The sequence below is a fragment of the Malurus melanocephalus genome, unplaced genomic scaffold (assembly GCF_030028575.1).
Source record: "Malurus melanocephalus ecotype Western Australia unplaced genomic scaffold, MMel_1.1 scaffold_309, whole genome shotgun sequence".
Taxonomy (NCBI): Eukaryota; Metazoa; Chordata; class Aves; order Passeriformes; family Maluridae; genus Malurus; species Malurus melanocephalus.
The window spans coordinates 224,609-242,321 of record NW_026623541.1 but is presented as its reverse complement, the minus strand read 5'-3'; the positions used below and the strand labels follow the sequence as shown (position 1 = coordinate 242,321).

The following is a 17,713-nucleotide window of genomic DNA, read 5'->3' as shown; positions in this document are numbered from 1 at the left end:
AGACTGTACTTTTTTCTCTTGTTTCAGAGATACTACTTAACCAAGTACAGCATGCACAGAACTATATTGCTTAGGCAAAACAGGCTGTATCTAACTGCCCAACACCCTTCCATGTTCATCAGAAAACTTCTGGACAGATTTGCTCAACGTTGTGATGAAGGYAAATGGGAGAGATTTAGTTCCTGTAACAAAACAAATTTTGATTTGCAAGTGGCAGACCACTACAATAGCAAGGCTGTGAGTTAACCCCTCCAAAGGTCAAAGTTTATGGAAGCTGAGAAACTACAAGCACTACAGTAGCAACTTCCATTTGAATCTGTAACGCACAGCTCAGTTACCTTTCTGTTGAAGAGTATTTCCGAATCTGTCCTTTGATGAATTCAATGGTGAAAAGCTGTGGGTTTTCACAGTCACACACTATTGCAAATACCTAAAAATAAGGGACAAGGATTGCATTCATGAAGCAGCACTATTTAGCTACTCTACAAATTACAGTTTATGTATATTATCAATTCCTATTTTAGAAGTTTAGTTTGAAGAAGTGATACTGAGAAAGAATGCCCCTTACCTCKCCTAAAGGTTTCAAAGTTGCAATGTTATAGGTAGCTGGATCCCGCTCAACTAAGCAAGCTTCTGTAAGAGCTAGTACTCTTTTYACAGGTTCCTTGTAAAACAAGACAGGTATGTTAGGAAAGAGAATACTTAGTACTTCACAGGAACCAACTATGTTCAGTCTGACAGTCTTACCAAGTGTCTAGGTGCTATTTTTTGAACAACAAACTCAGCTAAAGATGTTATAGATTCATCATTGCTGTACTTTCCAAAGCGAAGATTCAAGTATTGCTCAAATTCTAGGGATTCTTTCCTTATCCGCAGAGAGATGCCTATGAAGTTGCCAGCATGYTCTATTGCACTCTTGATAATTTCCTCCCTCTGCTCAGATGCAAACAGGTGCTGTAAATTTTGTCAAGAAGAAAAATTAACAGGTGAAAAATATGGCACAGCTGAAGRAAATCACAGTTCTATAAATAATCCTCCTCTATATACCTAACAGTAGGGACTKTTAGGACTGTACCCAGCAGCTGGACTAACCTTTGCTAAATGCAAAAGATCTATTATAACGAGATATTTATTACCCAAGAGATCCACTATTAAGTTTACATTTGCCTTAAAAAAAATCCATAGCAGCTATTTCTATAGGATACCATGCTTACACATTAGTGTTCCATTAAAGTTATCGTCTGCATAGTCTGCCTGTCCACCCTTGGCAACAGRCCCTGACAGCCTGGGAGGAGGCGGCTACCACTGGCAATCTGCAAAGTTAGGGCAGCTCTAAAGATTCAACTAATATGTTACTAGTTTTATGCCACAGAAAAGCATGCTGCAGTACAAAAGACATGGAAATCCTGATCCAGTCCTATTTTGATAGCAAGACCAACGCAGTTTTATCTATGATTTAATTTCTGGTTAACARTGTAAAGATTCTTTCCAGCTGCTTGCAGTACAGTACACAGAAACCCTGTTAGGATTTTAGAGCCGACATTTCACTGCAGTATTTCCCAAGCAAAGCTGCCAAGTAATCAGATCACAGGTCTACAGAGGCCAAAGCATCACTGATCAATCTATTTCTGAATAGAATCCCTCTTTCAGTTAGGCAGATTAGTAACACACTACCTGTCACTTTTGTAACTTTGAGAAGTGACAGGAAATTCTGCATCCACATTACATTCATATTCATGACCTGAAAAAGCTAGGTATTTCATCCTTTGTAGTTCTTAAACATGCAAGACACACATACAGACAAAAAAAAAAATCAATAAAATACACACCAAAAACCCAAAATCAAACCTCATACATAACTCTCAAATGTTTCAACCGATACCCTTTCTTTTTAGGATCTGTCCATAAGCACTGATGCTCCAGAGCTGGGTCCCAAAGATACAAATAGTTGTTTGCTCCAACTATGTTGAAGCTTCATTATTAAATATGTAGCTATAAATATCCTGAGAACCATACCAAGATACTTTGATTTAATACTTACCAATCTACTAAATCCTCCATAGAGGATACAGAAGCCTCCCTGATAGCCAGTAATATCAACAAAGCCTTCAATGTTTCTGTAGTCATAGGAGCACAGGACTTTATTAGTTGCAGGATCAATTTGGTCAATACCTCCAGGAGTCACTTCCAGAACCACAGGTTTCCTTGTATCACTCCAGTGATGCTTATAGCAGTTATACCTCTGCAGAGAGAGCTACTTTTAGACATCTACACACACTCCTTTACTACACAGCAATAATTCTCTACTTAGCTAGTAAGTTCAAAAAATGGTATCGGTTCCCTTAATGCTCTTATCTATATTAAGAACATTATGAAGCAAGGGAAAGTAGCTGTCAACTGACAAGGAGGTCACAGTTCAAACAATGCATGCTGAAACCAGAACATAATCCCAGAAGAGCCACTCCCAAAGGAAGTAAATTTCTCTTGTTGCAGAAGACGGTCTACTCACAGACTTCTGAACACTGTGGTTAGATGAGGAAATGGCATTTACACCAAATGCTGTTATTCAGCTAATTAAATCAAGTTAAGGGAAGCTAATCACTGTATCGAAATTTTTTCATCTCCTGCAGTCATAGYCCATTACAAATACAGACCTACTTAAACCAGAAAAAGTTAGAGGTCTGCTCTAAAYTAAAACTTTAAGACAAAGGGGATCTCCGTGTTCCAGCAGTGTTACTATGCTAATGACTCAAGATTTATTCTATGAAATACTTTAAATTACCTAAAGTAACTTTTAAGCACTTGAAGTGCTATCTTCTGTGACCAAATGACAAATAAAGTCCAGCTCTATACAGTGTCTTGCTTATWACTGTCTTATCACAATCCATTAAATGCCAATCTTGTCTGTAATCCTACCTATAGAAATCCTTCCAAGAAACATTGAATGTTCAGTATGTTATACAGAAAAGTATTTGGAGTTAGAAAGTAAAGTGCTAGAAGTAGTGACCATTGATTAATGAATCAATGTTTTTCTTCTCTCCAGATAAGAACTCCACATGGCACAACCCTGTATTTCAACAGTAACATTCAAAGTCCATGTACAAGCATAAAGCTCAGGCCAAGTGAAGAGACCTCAAATATTCTACTAGTAAAGAGGTTCCCACTGCTTTTGAACAAAATCTATTTTCTCAAAGACTTCAGATCCAAATTCACAAAAGCTATTTTAGGTAGCATATACAGAACAAGCATAAAATATATGAACAAAGTAGAAGTTTAAGTCTTTAGATCATTTCCTTAAATCATACATGATCCAGATAAGCCAGACACTTACCCGTCCTGTGATTTTTCCTTCTGAAAAGTCCGTCCTGAATCTCTGTTTTCAAAAAAGTTAACGGTGAATGAATGCAAATATGACAGCCAATCTATCCAGAAAGTCTACATTTAAGCTGACTCTGTTTTATGGGACTCATATAAAGCTTCCTCAGAAGGCTCACATTCCACTGCAGTTTAATATATTCCGTATTTGTAGCTTTATTCACTGTTTACAAATCAAGCAGTACTTGCTGAAACTGACACCAGATCAAGTTAATTAACATAAAAGCTTAAAAAAACTTGCTTTCCTACTTTTTTATGCAGGGAAAGAAAGCATAATAAGCTATCACAAATGGTAATGCCAAGTACTTGCTACTTGCTTGARGAAAATAAAAATCTTACCAGTGCCTCTGTAAGGAGCTCTGTTCTGTGCTCTGTGGAAAACTTAAGTGTCTCGGATTTTTTTCCACTCCCTTTGCGAAAAGTGAGACTAAATTCTGTTCCTTGTCCTCTTCCAACAGGAGAAATACTGCAGATATCTCCATAAGGCCACTAGACAATTGAAAGTAATTAGGTTACACTGACAGTAATTTTAAATCTACATCTCCTCCCCTCAAAATCCCTTAAATACCTACAATAACCCAAGGACAGGCTGTAACAAAATGACAGCTAGCATGTTACGTGACAGCATGAGCCTGAGCTCTCTATTTGATACTATGCAAAGTAAATAAGTGCCCTGACTCCCTTCAGGGACATAGCTTAGCAGTGATCAAACTTATCCCAGTTCCTCTGGAACAGCACAAAGGCAAAGTACTACTTGTTGGCTAATAAAGAGAAATTGCCTAAAAGTACAAAAGCCTACTGACTATTTGTAGAGTTAGTGAAGGTAACACAGACCTTCTGTTACATGYGCTTTTGTGCACTGCTGCCACACCTGGCTTTTCTGAGATCTTGTCAGACTAGATGGYTTCTAATGCATGAATGCCACTATTCACTCTGGATAATGAACCTAAGTCAAAAATCAAGTTCAAAAACGATGGTTACCTGATTTGTAACTTCTAGTGTGTTGGGGTTGTATGTGGTGATGGCATGGGTTCCAACTGAAAAGACTCGCTTATATCTAGAATACAAAAGAGTGTTAAGTTTCTCCARAAGTCAAAGGAAAACCCCTGCTGAACCGCAAAAATTATGTTAAGAAGATATATACAGGTCTTTGTTAGGAAATGGACATGGGATTTTCTTTGTTGTTAGCTTGCGGTTTACCCTTATAATATGTTAAGCTCTTCTGTTCTATACATCCATAAAGGGAACATACAAGTTAAATAGTACTGAATTACTTATGCATTACTTTTCCTTTCAGGAACAAAGGCTCTTGGAACTTGCACTGAAAGGTACTACCAGACCAGAATAAATTGTAAGAAGGCTACATAGACAGGGAAAAAAAAAAAAAAACCCCAACCATTCCTGCAACACTCTAAAGTATCTGTCTGAAGCTGCCTGAGATGACAGTTTTAACATGAAATCCAATTGACACACCCGGTCCCAATACTGTACCAAGTCAAAGTACTACTATGGCCAAGCCTAATTTTCTTCATCTTGAGGGAAAACAATGCTGCCAAACTGTAGAAAGACACAGATCTCTGAAGCTATAATCATTGTACATTGATATCACAGGTATGTTAGCTGTCACAGGGCTTAAAGAATAGCTACTACAAGGTAGTTGTGTTTCAGATGTGTCAGAAACAGGCAGCAGTGAACTAATGCTAAGGAATTTAGATAAATCAAAGCCTTACCATGGCTTCGTTTTCTAGATAATCTTCAAAACATACCCTGAACAAATAAAGACCCTTTACATATTTCTGAATCTAAAAGTTTTGCAACATAACTAAGTGGAGTTTGAAACAGTAGATTAATAATACTCCTATTACATGCACAAACCATGTTCCAGGGTGCTTCCATCTGGAAGCCATCCGGCCCAAAAAGTAAAGCCAAACCTGAACCAGAGCCAGTACTAGTAAGTATGCTCTGACTAAAGCAACAGCATCTGAACATGGATGCCTTTCTTGAACTTGAACCAAATAAAATCACTTTGGCTATTTGTCCATATTAAAACTGATTCAGTGCAGGAATTTAGTTTCAGTTCTGGGCAAACTGTGGGTTTGCTTGAAAAAGATATTATCAACCAGATGCTTAATTAATATGAATCTGTGCCATGTTAGACATAGCATCAAGAACCAGCAGGTCACTTCTTCCATCCTTCCCTGCATTCTTGCATTGCAGTCCCTTCTCTCTCACTTAACAGGTCTGCATCACAAGTCATCATTTCTGTATAAGGTCAAACTTTGCATGGGCTTCCAATATATTCAGAGCAGCTCCCACATATTTCTTATATAAGGAAGGTAAAGAGCATCTATCTGACAGTCAGGCAATCTCATRAACTTAATACCCTTCCATTTTCCATTATCATTCAAATGAACTGGTGCAAGATGAAACCTTTACTGGCCCAGTCTTTACCTAGGAATTAAAACAAGGGCTTATTTTCTTCAAAGCTCAGGAACATCAGTATTGGATCAGTTAACATATTTGCAAAACCTATTTGTTTTTCCACATAGTTGAAATTTTCTTATTTAAGATGCAGGTCAAGAGAAGTCATGAAGTAATGAAGCAGAATGTTTGAAGCTACTCTAGCTGCTAATAATTCCACTACATTCAGTGTGTCAAAGAATGCCCCAGTTCTTWGTTCATAAGAGCAAACCATCTGTTCCCTCTCCTCTCACTGCACAATTTAGGTAGGTATTCGTTTATACAACTTATAAATAAGGTCAGTTTAAGTTCTTTAGAACAGTGTTGCACAAGCAATAAAGCTCTTTCTTACTTGCTCAAGGTTTTGTTTACTTGCTTAGCTTACTATGAGCTGCACAGTGCTTTGTGGCAGAGTAGGGATTTGCAATGCTTACATACAATTGAAGACTAGCTTCCACACATCACAACCCCTTCCTTTTCTCTGCTCATGCTCAAGCCTATATTTCAAGATCGAGGAAGTATTTATTACCCAGCATTCTTAATATGTGATGACAAGGAACACAAGACAGTAGTTTTGCTGAGTTGMCATTTCTTTTGTTTCCTCTCCCTAGATAAATTCAGAAGATCCAAATCTTGTTGCATAAACAGAGAAGTCAGCACTTACACATGATTAACTCTTGTTCAGAACTTCACCTTTCAATATGTGAGAAAGATACTCATACCTTCAAGAGTTTRCTATTAATTATGTCTCAAACTACTCTGAGGTACTGTCTAATCCCAGGCTGTCTTGAGAAGAGTTGAAGCAAATGTCCTCTTTCCCAGTATAAAGGCTATTGCCTATTTACTACTTATTTCAAAGCACTGTAGAGATTTTTTTAGTCAGAATGAACCTGGGAATATCACAACATCATACCCAAAAGAGAAACAATCCTCATTAATTTTACAGATCTACAGATTAACACTGGAGCATTATYATTTGTACTACTAGAAAATACTTTACTGACACACACACAGCCCATACTCAAAGTGGTAAATTTTGAGTAGTCAAAGTGATTCAAGCTCATTTAGCACCACACATCATAAGTTACTGCTTTTTTTAAAGTTATAAACAGATTATACTAAGAATGTATAATTATGAACTGAGTGGACTATAGAATTAAAATATGAAACTACTAAAAGCCAAATAAGCTTCTGCTGCAAGAAACAACTGGAAACTACTTACTACATTTTTCCCCTTCATTACAGAAGAACTAATGTGGCAGCCACTGAATTTTTAAACTAAATCTGTTCTAGACTTTAGACTTAGCCTAAAGTTCTATAAGACTTCCATAAGTGTATTAGAACATTACCATTAACATTCAAGATCRTAATTTCAAGAACTTGCCTCAGGCTCTTTAATGAAAGGAGATGGGAAAAAGAAGAAATCTGAGGTTTATGTATTTGATTTTCACCACGTGACTCAAATCACATGCGCGCTAAATTTGCAGAGAAAATTCTGAGGAAGAGATCAGACATTTTCTGTTGAGGAACAGAAAGATGAGGAGGGAAAAGCTGTTCTAATGTTCTACCCCAATATAGTATCTTATTCTTACTAATGGAAATAGTTTATTCACCCATGCCTACCCAATTCCACAATTTCGTGATCCATACATGGATTATAACTCAGGTAAGACTCAATTTACACAAGTACTGCATACAACTCTACTGAGATAAAACTAAACATCAAACAATTTTCTCCAAGTCAATCAAAACTCTGATTGGTAGAGGAAAGATTCTCCATTCAGAGAGCTGCTCAGTCTAGTCTGGACTCTGAACTACTCAGAGTTTTAACTTTTGCTGACAATAAAGCAGGGAGCTCTTTGATTAGACAGAGAAGCAACCTCATGGTTCTTCAAAACACAACTGTGAAAGATCCGTGACTCCTGTTCCTTGCAATCCCATCCTCCTTTCCTTCATAATATTCTCAGTCTTTCATGGTATGAATGTGTCAGTCAGACCAAAAAATGAACCACCTTCAATGTACTGGTCTAACAACAGATTGGGACAGTACCTTTTTCATATAATCATTAGAATCAAGCAGTTCYCATGCTCCCAAGGTGCAGATAAACCACCCTCTTTGTTACGCTGATGTTTAGATAGCAAGGAAAAACCCCATTCTACACAGATGCTAAGCACATGAAAATGAGTAGTGGGTACCAAATGAAGTTCTAACAGCTGACTTCAAACATAGTATAATAAATACCAGTTATGATAACTTAGTGGATAATTTTATTAGACATTCCGAAGCTTTTGCAGACAGAAGCATCACCAAAAATTCATTTTTAGATCCAAGACCCCCATTAGGATCAGGTTTATTTCTATTAGCAGAATTCCTCAAATTATCTCAGGTAGTAGTTTAACAGATAATCTGTTATACAACATGTTAAATATATGTGTGGACTAGTGATCCTCATCTATTAAAGCATATAAGACATTCCTCCATGAACCTGTTCTGAGAAGAAGCATTTCTACTTTAAATTTAGTGTTTTATATAGTAAGTTCAAGAGACTCAGAAGCTGATCAAGTCAGGTGGTCCATTTGCGAGCTACACTGCAGTGTGGGATCGTAAGCAGAGGAAGGCTAAAACACAAAGTTTAAAACCCAAACTTATTCTAGTGAAGATATATTCAGTWCAGAGACTGAGCAGCAGGAGCCTTTAGTTGAATTTTCATCCATCAGTGGCATGAAGTTAAACTATGCAGTTAAATCCAATAACAGAGAGGAGAAACATCACACAAAACATTAAAAACAAAAAACCAAAATTAACAAACTTCAAACTACTTACTTTCCCCTCCATGAATGTTTTGTYGTGTAGAAACAAGCAAGATCTCTGTTTTCTCTAATTATATTCATTCTGTGCCAAAACCTGAAAACAAAGGAGACATCCTGTTAACACTCAGAATTTTTATTTAAAACCAAAGTTCACTAACCATCAATATGCTTCAAGAYAAATAGACTTTGTTTTTAAACTTATGTTTATCAAACAATGCATGGACCAAGTTGCACAATAATTATTATTTTCTTCTCTGAATTTGTTGCACTAGCTACTCCTGGACAGTACCAGGTTCCAGTAATTAATGCCCTCTTTGCCATATTACAATCACTCTACTTTCACTGCATCTTTGCACATTCAAATTCAAKAATATTTTATGTCATCTCCAAAATGCTTTACTCCTGAAAATTGTGTAGTATCAAAATTATTTGAGCACCGTCTACCCTTCACTCCAGCTAAGCCAAAGTCCTATTGCAAGTTTCAAATAAACAGCAAGAAGATACCTCGATACACAGAACAGTTTGTTTTCCAGTCTGAAACAGAACTTAAGGTTGAGAAATTTACTTATTAGCTAAGCATTGTGATTAAAGAGCTGACTAAGTACCATTCCTGTGCTGTAAAAGTTTAAGCAATCTTACCACTAACATCCTGACATGCTTATTTCACACAGGAATACCTATTCCCTAAACACACAAATACAGGAATTTAGTAAAACTTGTCCTCAATTGCTTTAGCAGCCAAGTTGTCAGGAATGCTTCTGGACAGTAATATCTTCCATGAGCAGATATTCCCTGATTAAGTACAAGACAGAAGTTGTCACTCTCCATTTACTACTACAGCATTAGTTTTATTTTCAAATGTGTTAAAACAGATTATCCTATTACTGAATGAAGACTGGTACTATTATCAGGTTCACACCAATAACACAGTGGCATCCCCAAAACATCACACACTAACGCTGGTCTGCAAGATCACAGCTTGCCTCAAGCAACTCTCAAGCAACCCAAACCCAGCCAGCAGTCCACTGAAAGTTAGATAACAGCCCATTATCCTTTTACAGTCAGTTGACTCTGCTTGATTTGGGAAAGGAAGATTTCTTATTTTGAGATGGGTGACCTGTAACATTAGCTCATTCCTAATTTCTATCCTCTACAACTTCAGGCTATTTTCTTTCTGAGCAAAGGCTATCGTAGATACRGAGTCATAAACATGAAGAATGGATAACCTGAYCAAAACAAACTCTAGAATTCTTTCCCTCAGGTGAAGAACCTGCACAATCATCACTACCTACTGAAGAAAACTTGAGTTACTGCCTCTGGGAAGTGAGAAGAGCAGTATGTTTCAGTGACTCAATCTTTGAGTCAAATCTTCACAGTTAATACTCCAATGACTTGTGGCAAGTTAACTTCTCTAAAGCCAGCTTTTGGAAACAAAGTTTTATGAGGGGCAAGTTATTCAACAGCAGTATTACTACTGATATCATCAACCTCGACCTGTGGAAAGCATTTGACACTGTCCTGCATGACATCATTGACCCTAAACTGAAGTAACACAGATTTGACAGAGCACTCAGTGGATTGAGAATTGTCTGGAGGCTTGCACTCAAGGAGTTAGAGCCAATGACTCAATGTTTAAGTGGASATGTGACAAGCAGCATTCCTTAGGGGTCAAGATTTGAGACTGGCACTGTTTCAGCTCCTTTGTCAGGGATATAGACRGTGGACTCCCATCAAGTTTGTTGATGACACCAAGCAGTGTGGTGCAATCAACAGGCAGGAGGAAAGGGATGACATCTAAAGGGATMTCTGACAGATGTGAGAGTTAGGTCTGTGCCACACGCATGAAGTCCAACAAGACCACATGCAARATCCTGCACCTGGGTTGAGGCACCCCAAGCGCAAATACAGGTTGGGTGGAGAATGGCTTGAGAGCAGCCCTGGGGAGGATTTAGGAGTGTTGGCTGATAAGAAATTTGACACAACACAGCAACATRTGCTCACAGTCCAGAAAGCTTTCCACTCTGCTCTGCTCCTGTGAGACCCCACCTGCAATAYTGTGTCCAGCTCTGGGGCTTCCAACATAAGAAGGWCATGGACCTGTTGGAGTGAGTCCAGAGCAGAGCCACAGAGAGCACCAGGGAGGGTGCTGCAGCACCTCTCCTATAAAGATGGGCTGAGAGCTGAGGTTGCTGAGCCTGGAGAAAAGGRAGATCCAAGAAGAACTTAAAAGCAGCCTTCCAGGACCTAATGGGGTCTACAAAAAAGCCAGGGAGAGACTTTACAAGGGCGTGCAGTGATAGGACATGGAGTGACAGCTTTAAACTGAAAGAAGGGAGGGTTAGATAAGATGTTAGGATTAAATTCTTTACAGTGAGGATGGTGAGGCACTGGAACAGGTTGCTCAGAGGAGCTTGGAACACTTGACTACACCAACCCTGGAAGTGCTCAAGGCCAGTTGGCCTTTGTGCAGCTTGGTATAGTGAAAGGTGTTCCTGCACATGGCAGGGAGGTTGGAACTAAAGTGCTTTTCAACCCAAAGCATTCTATGATTATTCCTGAAGCCCTCCATTTTGCTTGGTTGAAGAACTGTTATTATTACCATGGATAAGAATTAAAACAGTACGCTCTACCCATACTACAYAGATCTTACTGAACAGTAGCATACTTCAGATCTGATAATATTTTGTTTTAAAGTTTTCTTTCAGAACAATGTGCCAGACACTCAATCTTCATGCCTATCTTTCAAAGCCATTTTCTTGACATTGACTAAAGTATTAGTAAAAATAAAATAAGAGGCTTATAAACAAGACTAGTTCCACTAAGCACAGGATTAAAAGATCTATTTATCTGTAATTCCAGTTTCACCGATACCAGACTCCTCTGACCAGCTCTATTAGGTCTTGCAGAAATGAACATCACTTGCTCTAGAGTATTTAATACAAGATGTCGTCAAGGTTGCAAATATCCACTCCTAATAATACAGAGATAATGAGAAACACTCATTTATAAACTACCAGCAGTCTTCAGTAATTTTAACACCAGCACCTCACTAAAATCAGGATACTGAAATATGAGGTATTGCACCTCAAGTGCAAGTGACAAATTCACCAGGCTGCTTTTTAGTTTAGATGAAAACTACTAAAATCATTAAGCTTTGATGCTTTACCCACAGTGCTTCCGGACAGTGATTGCAACAGTCCCTCCCACTGAGAAGATTACCACAGAGGCACTATATGCCCAAGTCTAGTAACAATTAATTCTTGTACACATTTTCCAGCAGTTTAACAGAGAGAAAAGCTAACAATAGCCTAGTGTTCTGAGCTGCTGTGCTCAAGTCCAGCAATCATTTTTCAGTTGTCTCTGATTCCACAGTAAGAACAASAGGAAACAGTAGTTCATACCAAAGATACTTTAGAAGATAGCAAGAAGTTCTCTTCCCTTACTCATTCTGGCCCAGTGTGGTATCACTCTTACTGTACTATCTAGAATATGATACACTGTAATTTTAGCACCTAAGACAATATAACCATTGACTTTGCAAAAACACATCAGGCTTTAGCATTAATCAAGTTTAGCCATATTGCCAATGTAAGCTATTGTGATCTGCTTAGTCATATACCATATTAATTTTCTAAAATACAAGAATTTTCTTGTTACTTTTACTTCTTCTTCCCATATTCAAGAGACCTTTAAAAAGTTGACTGACTTAACACAAAATTTGAGTTAAATTTGTTAACCCACCCATTAAAGCATCCAGGACCATAAGGCCCCAACTTTAACTATCATCTCAGTGTCCTGAAGTACCTAGGAGTAGAAAAGTCACAACTTCAAAGGTTATTTTGAACACTTTACTACACAGTTACTGCATATCCCATACAGACAGTTTTGAAAGGTTTGATACTAGAGAAACACCCAGTTGTTCTATTTCCACTGGAGCAGAAGCAAAAATTACTTTGAAAGTAGCAGATTGTAAACAAGTTTTGTTTGGTTGAGAATGCACATGCTAAATGCAGATTGTAGTCAAATAATCCAAGGATTCTGCAGGCAAAGTATTGTCTACAACTTGCAACTTCTTTTGGGAGTCTAACTAAAGCACTCCCCAAAATATACCCTGGATATTTTGATCAGCTTTTTCACAGGACTGAAGTTAAACAATACTTTCCTATTTGGCTCTTTTAGTACTGTAAATAGCAGTGAAACAGCTTTAGGGGAAGAGCTGAAACCACATTTTTGCATGYCTCATGTACCAGAAATAGCAACCCCATAAACTTAAAGGCCCTGAACTGTTTCCAGGATTCCCCCTGCCTCAGAGTTTAAGCTACACAGAATCACAGAATACWTTGAGTTGAAAAGCACCTTTTACACAAGCAGGTATATTACACAAGTTATGTTCAACTTGCATGCACTTTCCACTTTTCCAGGACTTCACATTCTTTAGACAAAACTACCATCTGGGAAAACAATCTATTTCAGGAAACYGAGACAAGTCAGTCTCAAACTAACACTTGTGGAGTCAGAAGAAAAACTGTGACCTTGCAGGCATCAAAGCAATAGGCACAGCTGTAATTATACATGTTTCCTTCAATTTATTAAATAAAGTCAGAAGKTTGGACACAGGTTCAAAGTTTAGTGTGGAATTCAGATTTTTTTCCTGATCTATCCTGTTATAATTTCTCTATTATAACAAAGCCTCAATATCTCTCTTTAACAAAGACTTAACATGGTAGGATTCAGAATCCTGCACAGGATTATTATTCTGTTTCACTGTGGGGAGGAGCAAAAGAAATGCTGATAAGACACAAATTTCTTGGGCAAAAGAGGCAGAGAAATGCAGATAAGAAACTGAAACTTTGTTTTWAAGATTTATTCCTGCATAGCTAAATACAATTTAGAGTTCCTGGAAAGTCTTTGCTACATAGGGACAGGATATGCATAACAAGCTCAAGTGTGACTTCTCTGAAAGAGAGAAGACATACTACAAGGATAAAAACAGGGACCGACTGGAAAGAAATGACAGCCATGCACTAAAAAAAMCCTGAAGTTCTGTTATTTCGTGGTCCTACATACCTGCCTTCTAGCTTAGAGGTCTGGAGCCTGATTTCCAGTCATCTACACCTCAGTAGCTCTAAAGCCATCATTTGCATAAGTGAGTTGTCCTGCACTGAAATGYTTTAGCTGTCTAGGGTTCAGCTGCCTCTTTATTACTGTGATCACTAACTGGCAAAGTTYTGCCTTCAGACAGATTCTTTTTTAACAAACATTAATTTTCCTTCTTCCCCATCAATACTCTTCTTTTAAAAGACTACAGCCTAATTAGCTGTGGAAAAAGATTTTTTTTCATCTGTAGTATAGGAACTCTCAGTCCTTTTTTGTAAGAAGGGAAGGACATAAGACCCACCTGATCCATATAAGAAGCTTCATGCAACCTGCCTCAGTGATAGCAGCCATCCCACCTTCAGTGCCCCAGGACAGAAAGAGACTGAGAATTTCAGCCTTACTACTACCATAAATAATGGTGACAACATTAGTGTCCATCCTTCAGGTGACCCATTCCCTCACCAAGGACCAGTACTGAGGATAAGAGCAAGTGTGGAAGATTCTGATTTTCTTTTAAATTTGTATTAGCATTCTGCTTTAGCAGTGAACCAATCTGATTCACAAGCCAGACAGGAGAGTAYAAGGACAAAAGGATTTACTCACTAAGCAAAGGAAGAAAAAAAGTGATCCTTTCAGTCACAGTTTAGCAATCCTGTCATATTTCTTCAGAATATTGTTCTGTTTTATTAGTGAGGCAGGAGAGCTGTTAATTTTTTTTTTTACCTGAGAGTAGGTTTTTGGAAGCAAATCAGGAAGCTAAGCAGTTGAAGGTTAACACTTCAAGATATGGTTGAATGCCAGTAGAAGAATTATTAAGTCAGGAAGTCTCCCTYACTGAGTTTCAAACACAAGTTAAAAGCAAAGTCACCTCCAGTATGAAAAAGAGATCTGGCTCTCAAGCTTCAGCATATCACTTAAAATCTGGAAATACACAGTGATTCAGTCCCTCAGGACAAATATGTGTTTGGAAACTATGAAAAATGCCACATGACACCAAGAGAAGCAAGCAATACATAGAAACCAAATCTTTTAAAAAATGTGTTTCAACAATGCTGAAATACAAGGTTAAAGTTCCTGGAAAGCCTATACCACACAGGGACAGAAATGCAACTCTGTCTCCAAACACTCAGATATTTGCTGCAAGTGGGAAAAAAACTGTCTACAATAATAGAAAGGCGCCAGTAACTTCTAGTTAAGTGTTCTGGCATTTGGCTGCCTATAGTAGGCAGGAATTAGACCAAGCTACGTATCTATGAACTGAAGCAGCCTAGAGCCTTTTCACATCTGTCATACCGGTCCTGTTATTTTGGTCTTACTTATGGCAGACTGTTTGCAGAGCACCTTCCTAACTCAATCCTAAAATGAAACTCAAGTAGTCCCTTCAATAGCCTCTTCCTTTTCTAAGTATCTCACTACATGCAAGTAGCCTAAGTAGACAATCATCTAATAATCGACAACAAAAGACWTAAAATTCAGAGAACTTAAATTCTACAACAAGCAATATTTTCTGAAATGCAGTATTATCCAACCAGCACTAAGTAATGTGAAACAAAGCAGTTATCTACTCAATTTCATCTACTCTGACCATCTCAGACCTTATTTGTGAAAGAGCACAGGAGAAAAAGGGAAAACACATTTCAGATTACATTAACCTCAAAAGCAGTCACATAGCAGAGATTAAGTGCATTCACAGGAAGTCTCTGAATAAACTTCTAGGCCTGTGTTTCCCTCCAAGCAGAATGCTCAAACCTCCTCAGCTTGARAGCTCCAAGCTGAAAAGAGAAAACAAAAACCTCTTCCTCCCAAACTTAAGTGACAACATTTTCATGGCCCAGAATTCGCTCTCAGTAGAGACACAACTATGAAAGTACAAGCTTCACAGCACCCGACAGAAAAATCCATCCCATAGACCACTGGCAGCTCACTGCAGATAGAAAACATCCAATATGCCTACTTGTTTTGACTTCCAGAAAACAAAAAGCAAGCTAAAAGCATCCATGGGRGAAATTCAAACACTCTTGGAAAAAGAAATGCATTAAGGGTAGATTATCTGAAAGATGCATCTAGTTTTGCTCATGCTTTTCAGGCATACTGCTAGCACTTTAAAGAAGGAAGTAAACCTCATCTCTGTGAGAGTGTACCTTTGCCACATCTCTCCAACCCTTCCTACATTATTTCCCAAAGCCTCCCTTGACGGGCATATTTCGATCTGAGGGCAGGAGGAGGAAAATAACGTGTCTTTTCTTAATGGACACGTCAGCTCTCTTCTAAGAAAGAAGACAAATTCTGCCCGGCGGCTACAGAAGCCGCATCAGGTGCAGGGCACGCCGAGTRAAGCACCGGGCGGGCTGAGCTGGCGAACAACCCCAGCCCTGGTCTCTTCTCGGATACAGGAAGCGAACGGCTGCGAGCGGCTGGTGACAGAACAGGTACCACGCTGGGGACGAGGGACGCCCGCTCAGCGCCCCAGGCCCCTCACAGCGGGGCAGGAGCGGGGCTGTGCCACCGGCAGCATCAGCCCCGGGCGGCCGGGCGAGCGCTGCCCCAGCCCCGACCCCGCTCCCCGCACAACCCCTCGGGCCGGGCGCGCCCCGCGCCCGCCCACCCGACCCCAAACAGCGCCCGGGACCGTGCAAGGAGGCGGGGGCTGCCGCCGCCCCCTCACCTCCCCCGCCGCTGGCATTTACCTGGCCGGGGAGCCCGCGCTTCCCGGACCTGCCCCCAACAGCAATGCGCTTTCCCGGCAATAAGGGCGAAGGGGCACTGAGCGGAGCCCTCGCCCCTCACCCTCCGGCCGGGCGGGCGGCAGCCGCTACACCGCTCCCGCTGCCTCAGAGCCTGGCGCTGGAGGCCGCCATCTTAGCTCGGGCAGCGAGACCGCCCCCTCGGCGCAGCCGTCGTGCGGCCCGGGGCCGTCACAGGACGCGGTCACCTGATGTGCTCCGCGCTGCCTCCCCCTTCCCACCGCCTCTGTCTCCGCCCGCCCTCCTTCCTTCCTTCCTTCCTTCCTACCATAGCCCCAGCCCCGCCCGGCCCTGCCTTGGTTTGCTGGGAGAGGGCATGGCTCGTCGCGCACGGGCCGCGCCGCAGGAGTGCCAAGTGGCCGCCGCCTTCCCCGCGCCCGTCGCCTCAGGGCTGCCCCTGACCGGTGGGCGCCTGCCCGGGCGGCTGCAGGCCGTCAAAGGCGCGTTGGACAGTTAAAAAGCCGGAGCACGCTTTTTAATGGTGCCCATTACTTACGTGACTGTAAAAGTGATGTTAAATGCCACGTTTAGGCTGCGGAGGCTGAATCACGGATTCATGTGGTTAGCTAAACACACTCCCAGGTTGTTACCGACTTATGCTCCCCGTCAATTTCCCCATATTCTGCACCAGATGTAAGATTTCCCAARAACTTTGTAAACTACGGCAGAATTACAGCACGACCACCTTAAAATGCCTATTGACGGGCATAAATATTTAGAATATTTTACTGATTTGCRTTAGAACACATGAGCTTACCATAACCTTTCCCTTAAAAACAGTGTCAATAAAGTCTGCAGATGAGAGAAATGAGGAAAAAACTCTTAACTAATTATCTTGAAGAAAAAAAAGATCAAAACCACAGGTGGTAAATTGCTATTTTTTAATATCCTTTTCATCTAGGAAACAGCATGAAGCTAAGTCAGGGGAGGTTTAGGATGGATATTAGAAAAGGTTCTTCACCCTGAGGGTGGCCGGGCACTGGAACAGCTCCCCGGTGGAGAGCAGTCACCGCATCGAACCTGACAGAGTTCAAGAAGTGTTGGGACAATGCTCGAAGGCACATGGTGTGACTCGGAGTGTCCTGTGCAGGGCTAGGAGTTGGACTCGATGATCCCTGTGGGTCCATTCCAATTCAGAGTATTCTGTGATTCTGTGATAAACTGTCTTATATTTTGCTTATGATATTTAAATACTAGTCAGTTTCGGTTTTGTTTTTTTGGTGTTT

The 17,713-nt window shown here is 40.1% G+C and overlaps 1 protein-coding gene across 1 annotated transcript in view; it reads right to left on the bottom strand.

Annotated features, from left to right (window-relative positions):
- Positions 1 to 16,650, bottom strand: part of DNAJC13 (DnaJ heat shock protein family (Hsp40) member C13) — a 56,534-nt gene extending 39,884 nt beyond the window's left edge. The window contains exons 1-9 of the mRNA XM_057377295.1: positions 16,431 to 16,650; positions 8,660 to 8,740; positions 4,357 to 4,432; positions 3,715 to 3,864; positions 3,332 to 3,373; positions 2,042 to 2,242; positions 748 to 954; positions 569 to 664; positions 339 to 430 (exon numbers count right to left, since the gene is read on the bottom strand). Of these exons, the coding sequence (XP_057233278.1) occupies positions 339 to 430; positions 569 to 664; positions 748 to 954; positions 2,042 to 2,242; positions 3,332 to 3,373; positions 3,715 to 3,864; positions 4,357 to 4,432; positions 8,660 to 8,727 (932 nt within the window). The 5' untranslated portion in view covers positions 8,728 to 8,740; positions 16,431 to 16,650. The remainder of the gene's footprint in view (positions 1 to 338; positions 431 to 568; positions 665 to 747; positions 955 to 2,041; positions 2,243 to 3,331; positions 3,374 to 3,714; positions 3,865 to 4,356; positions 4,433 to 8,659; positions 8,741 to 16,430) is intronic.
- Positions 16,651 to 17,713: the final 1,063 nt, after the last annotated feature.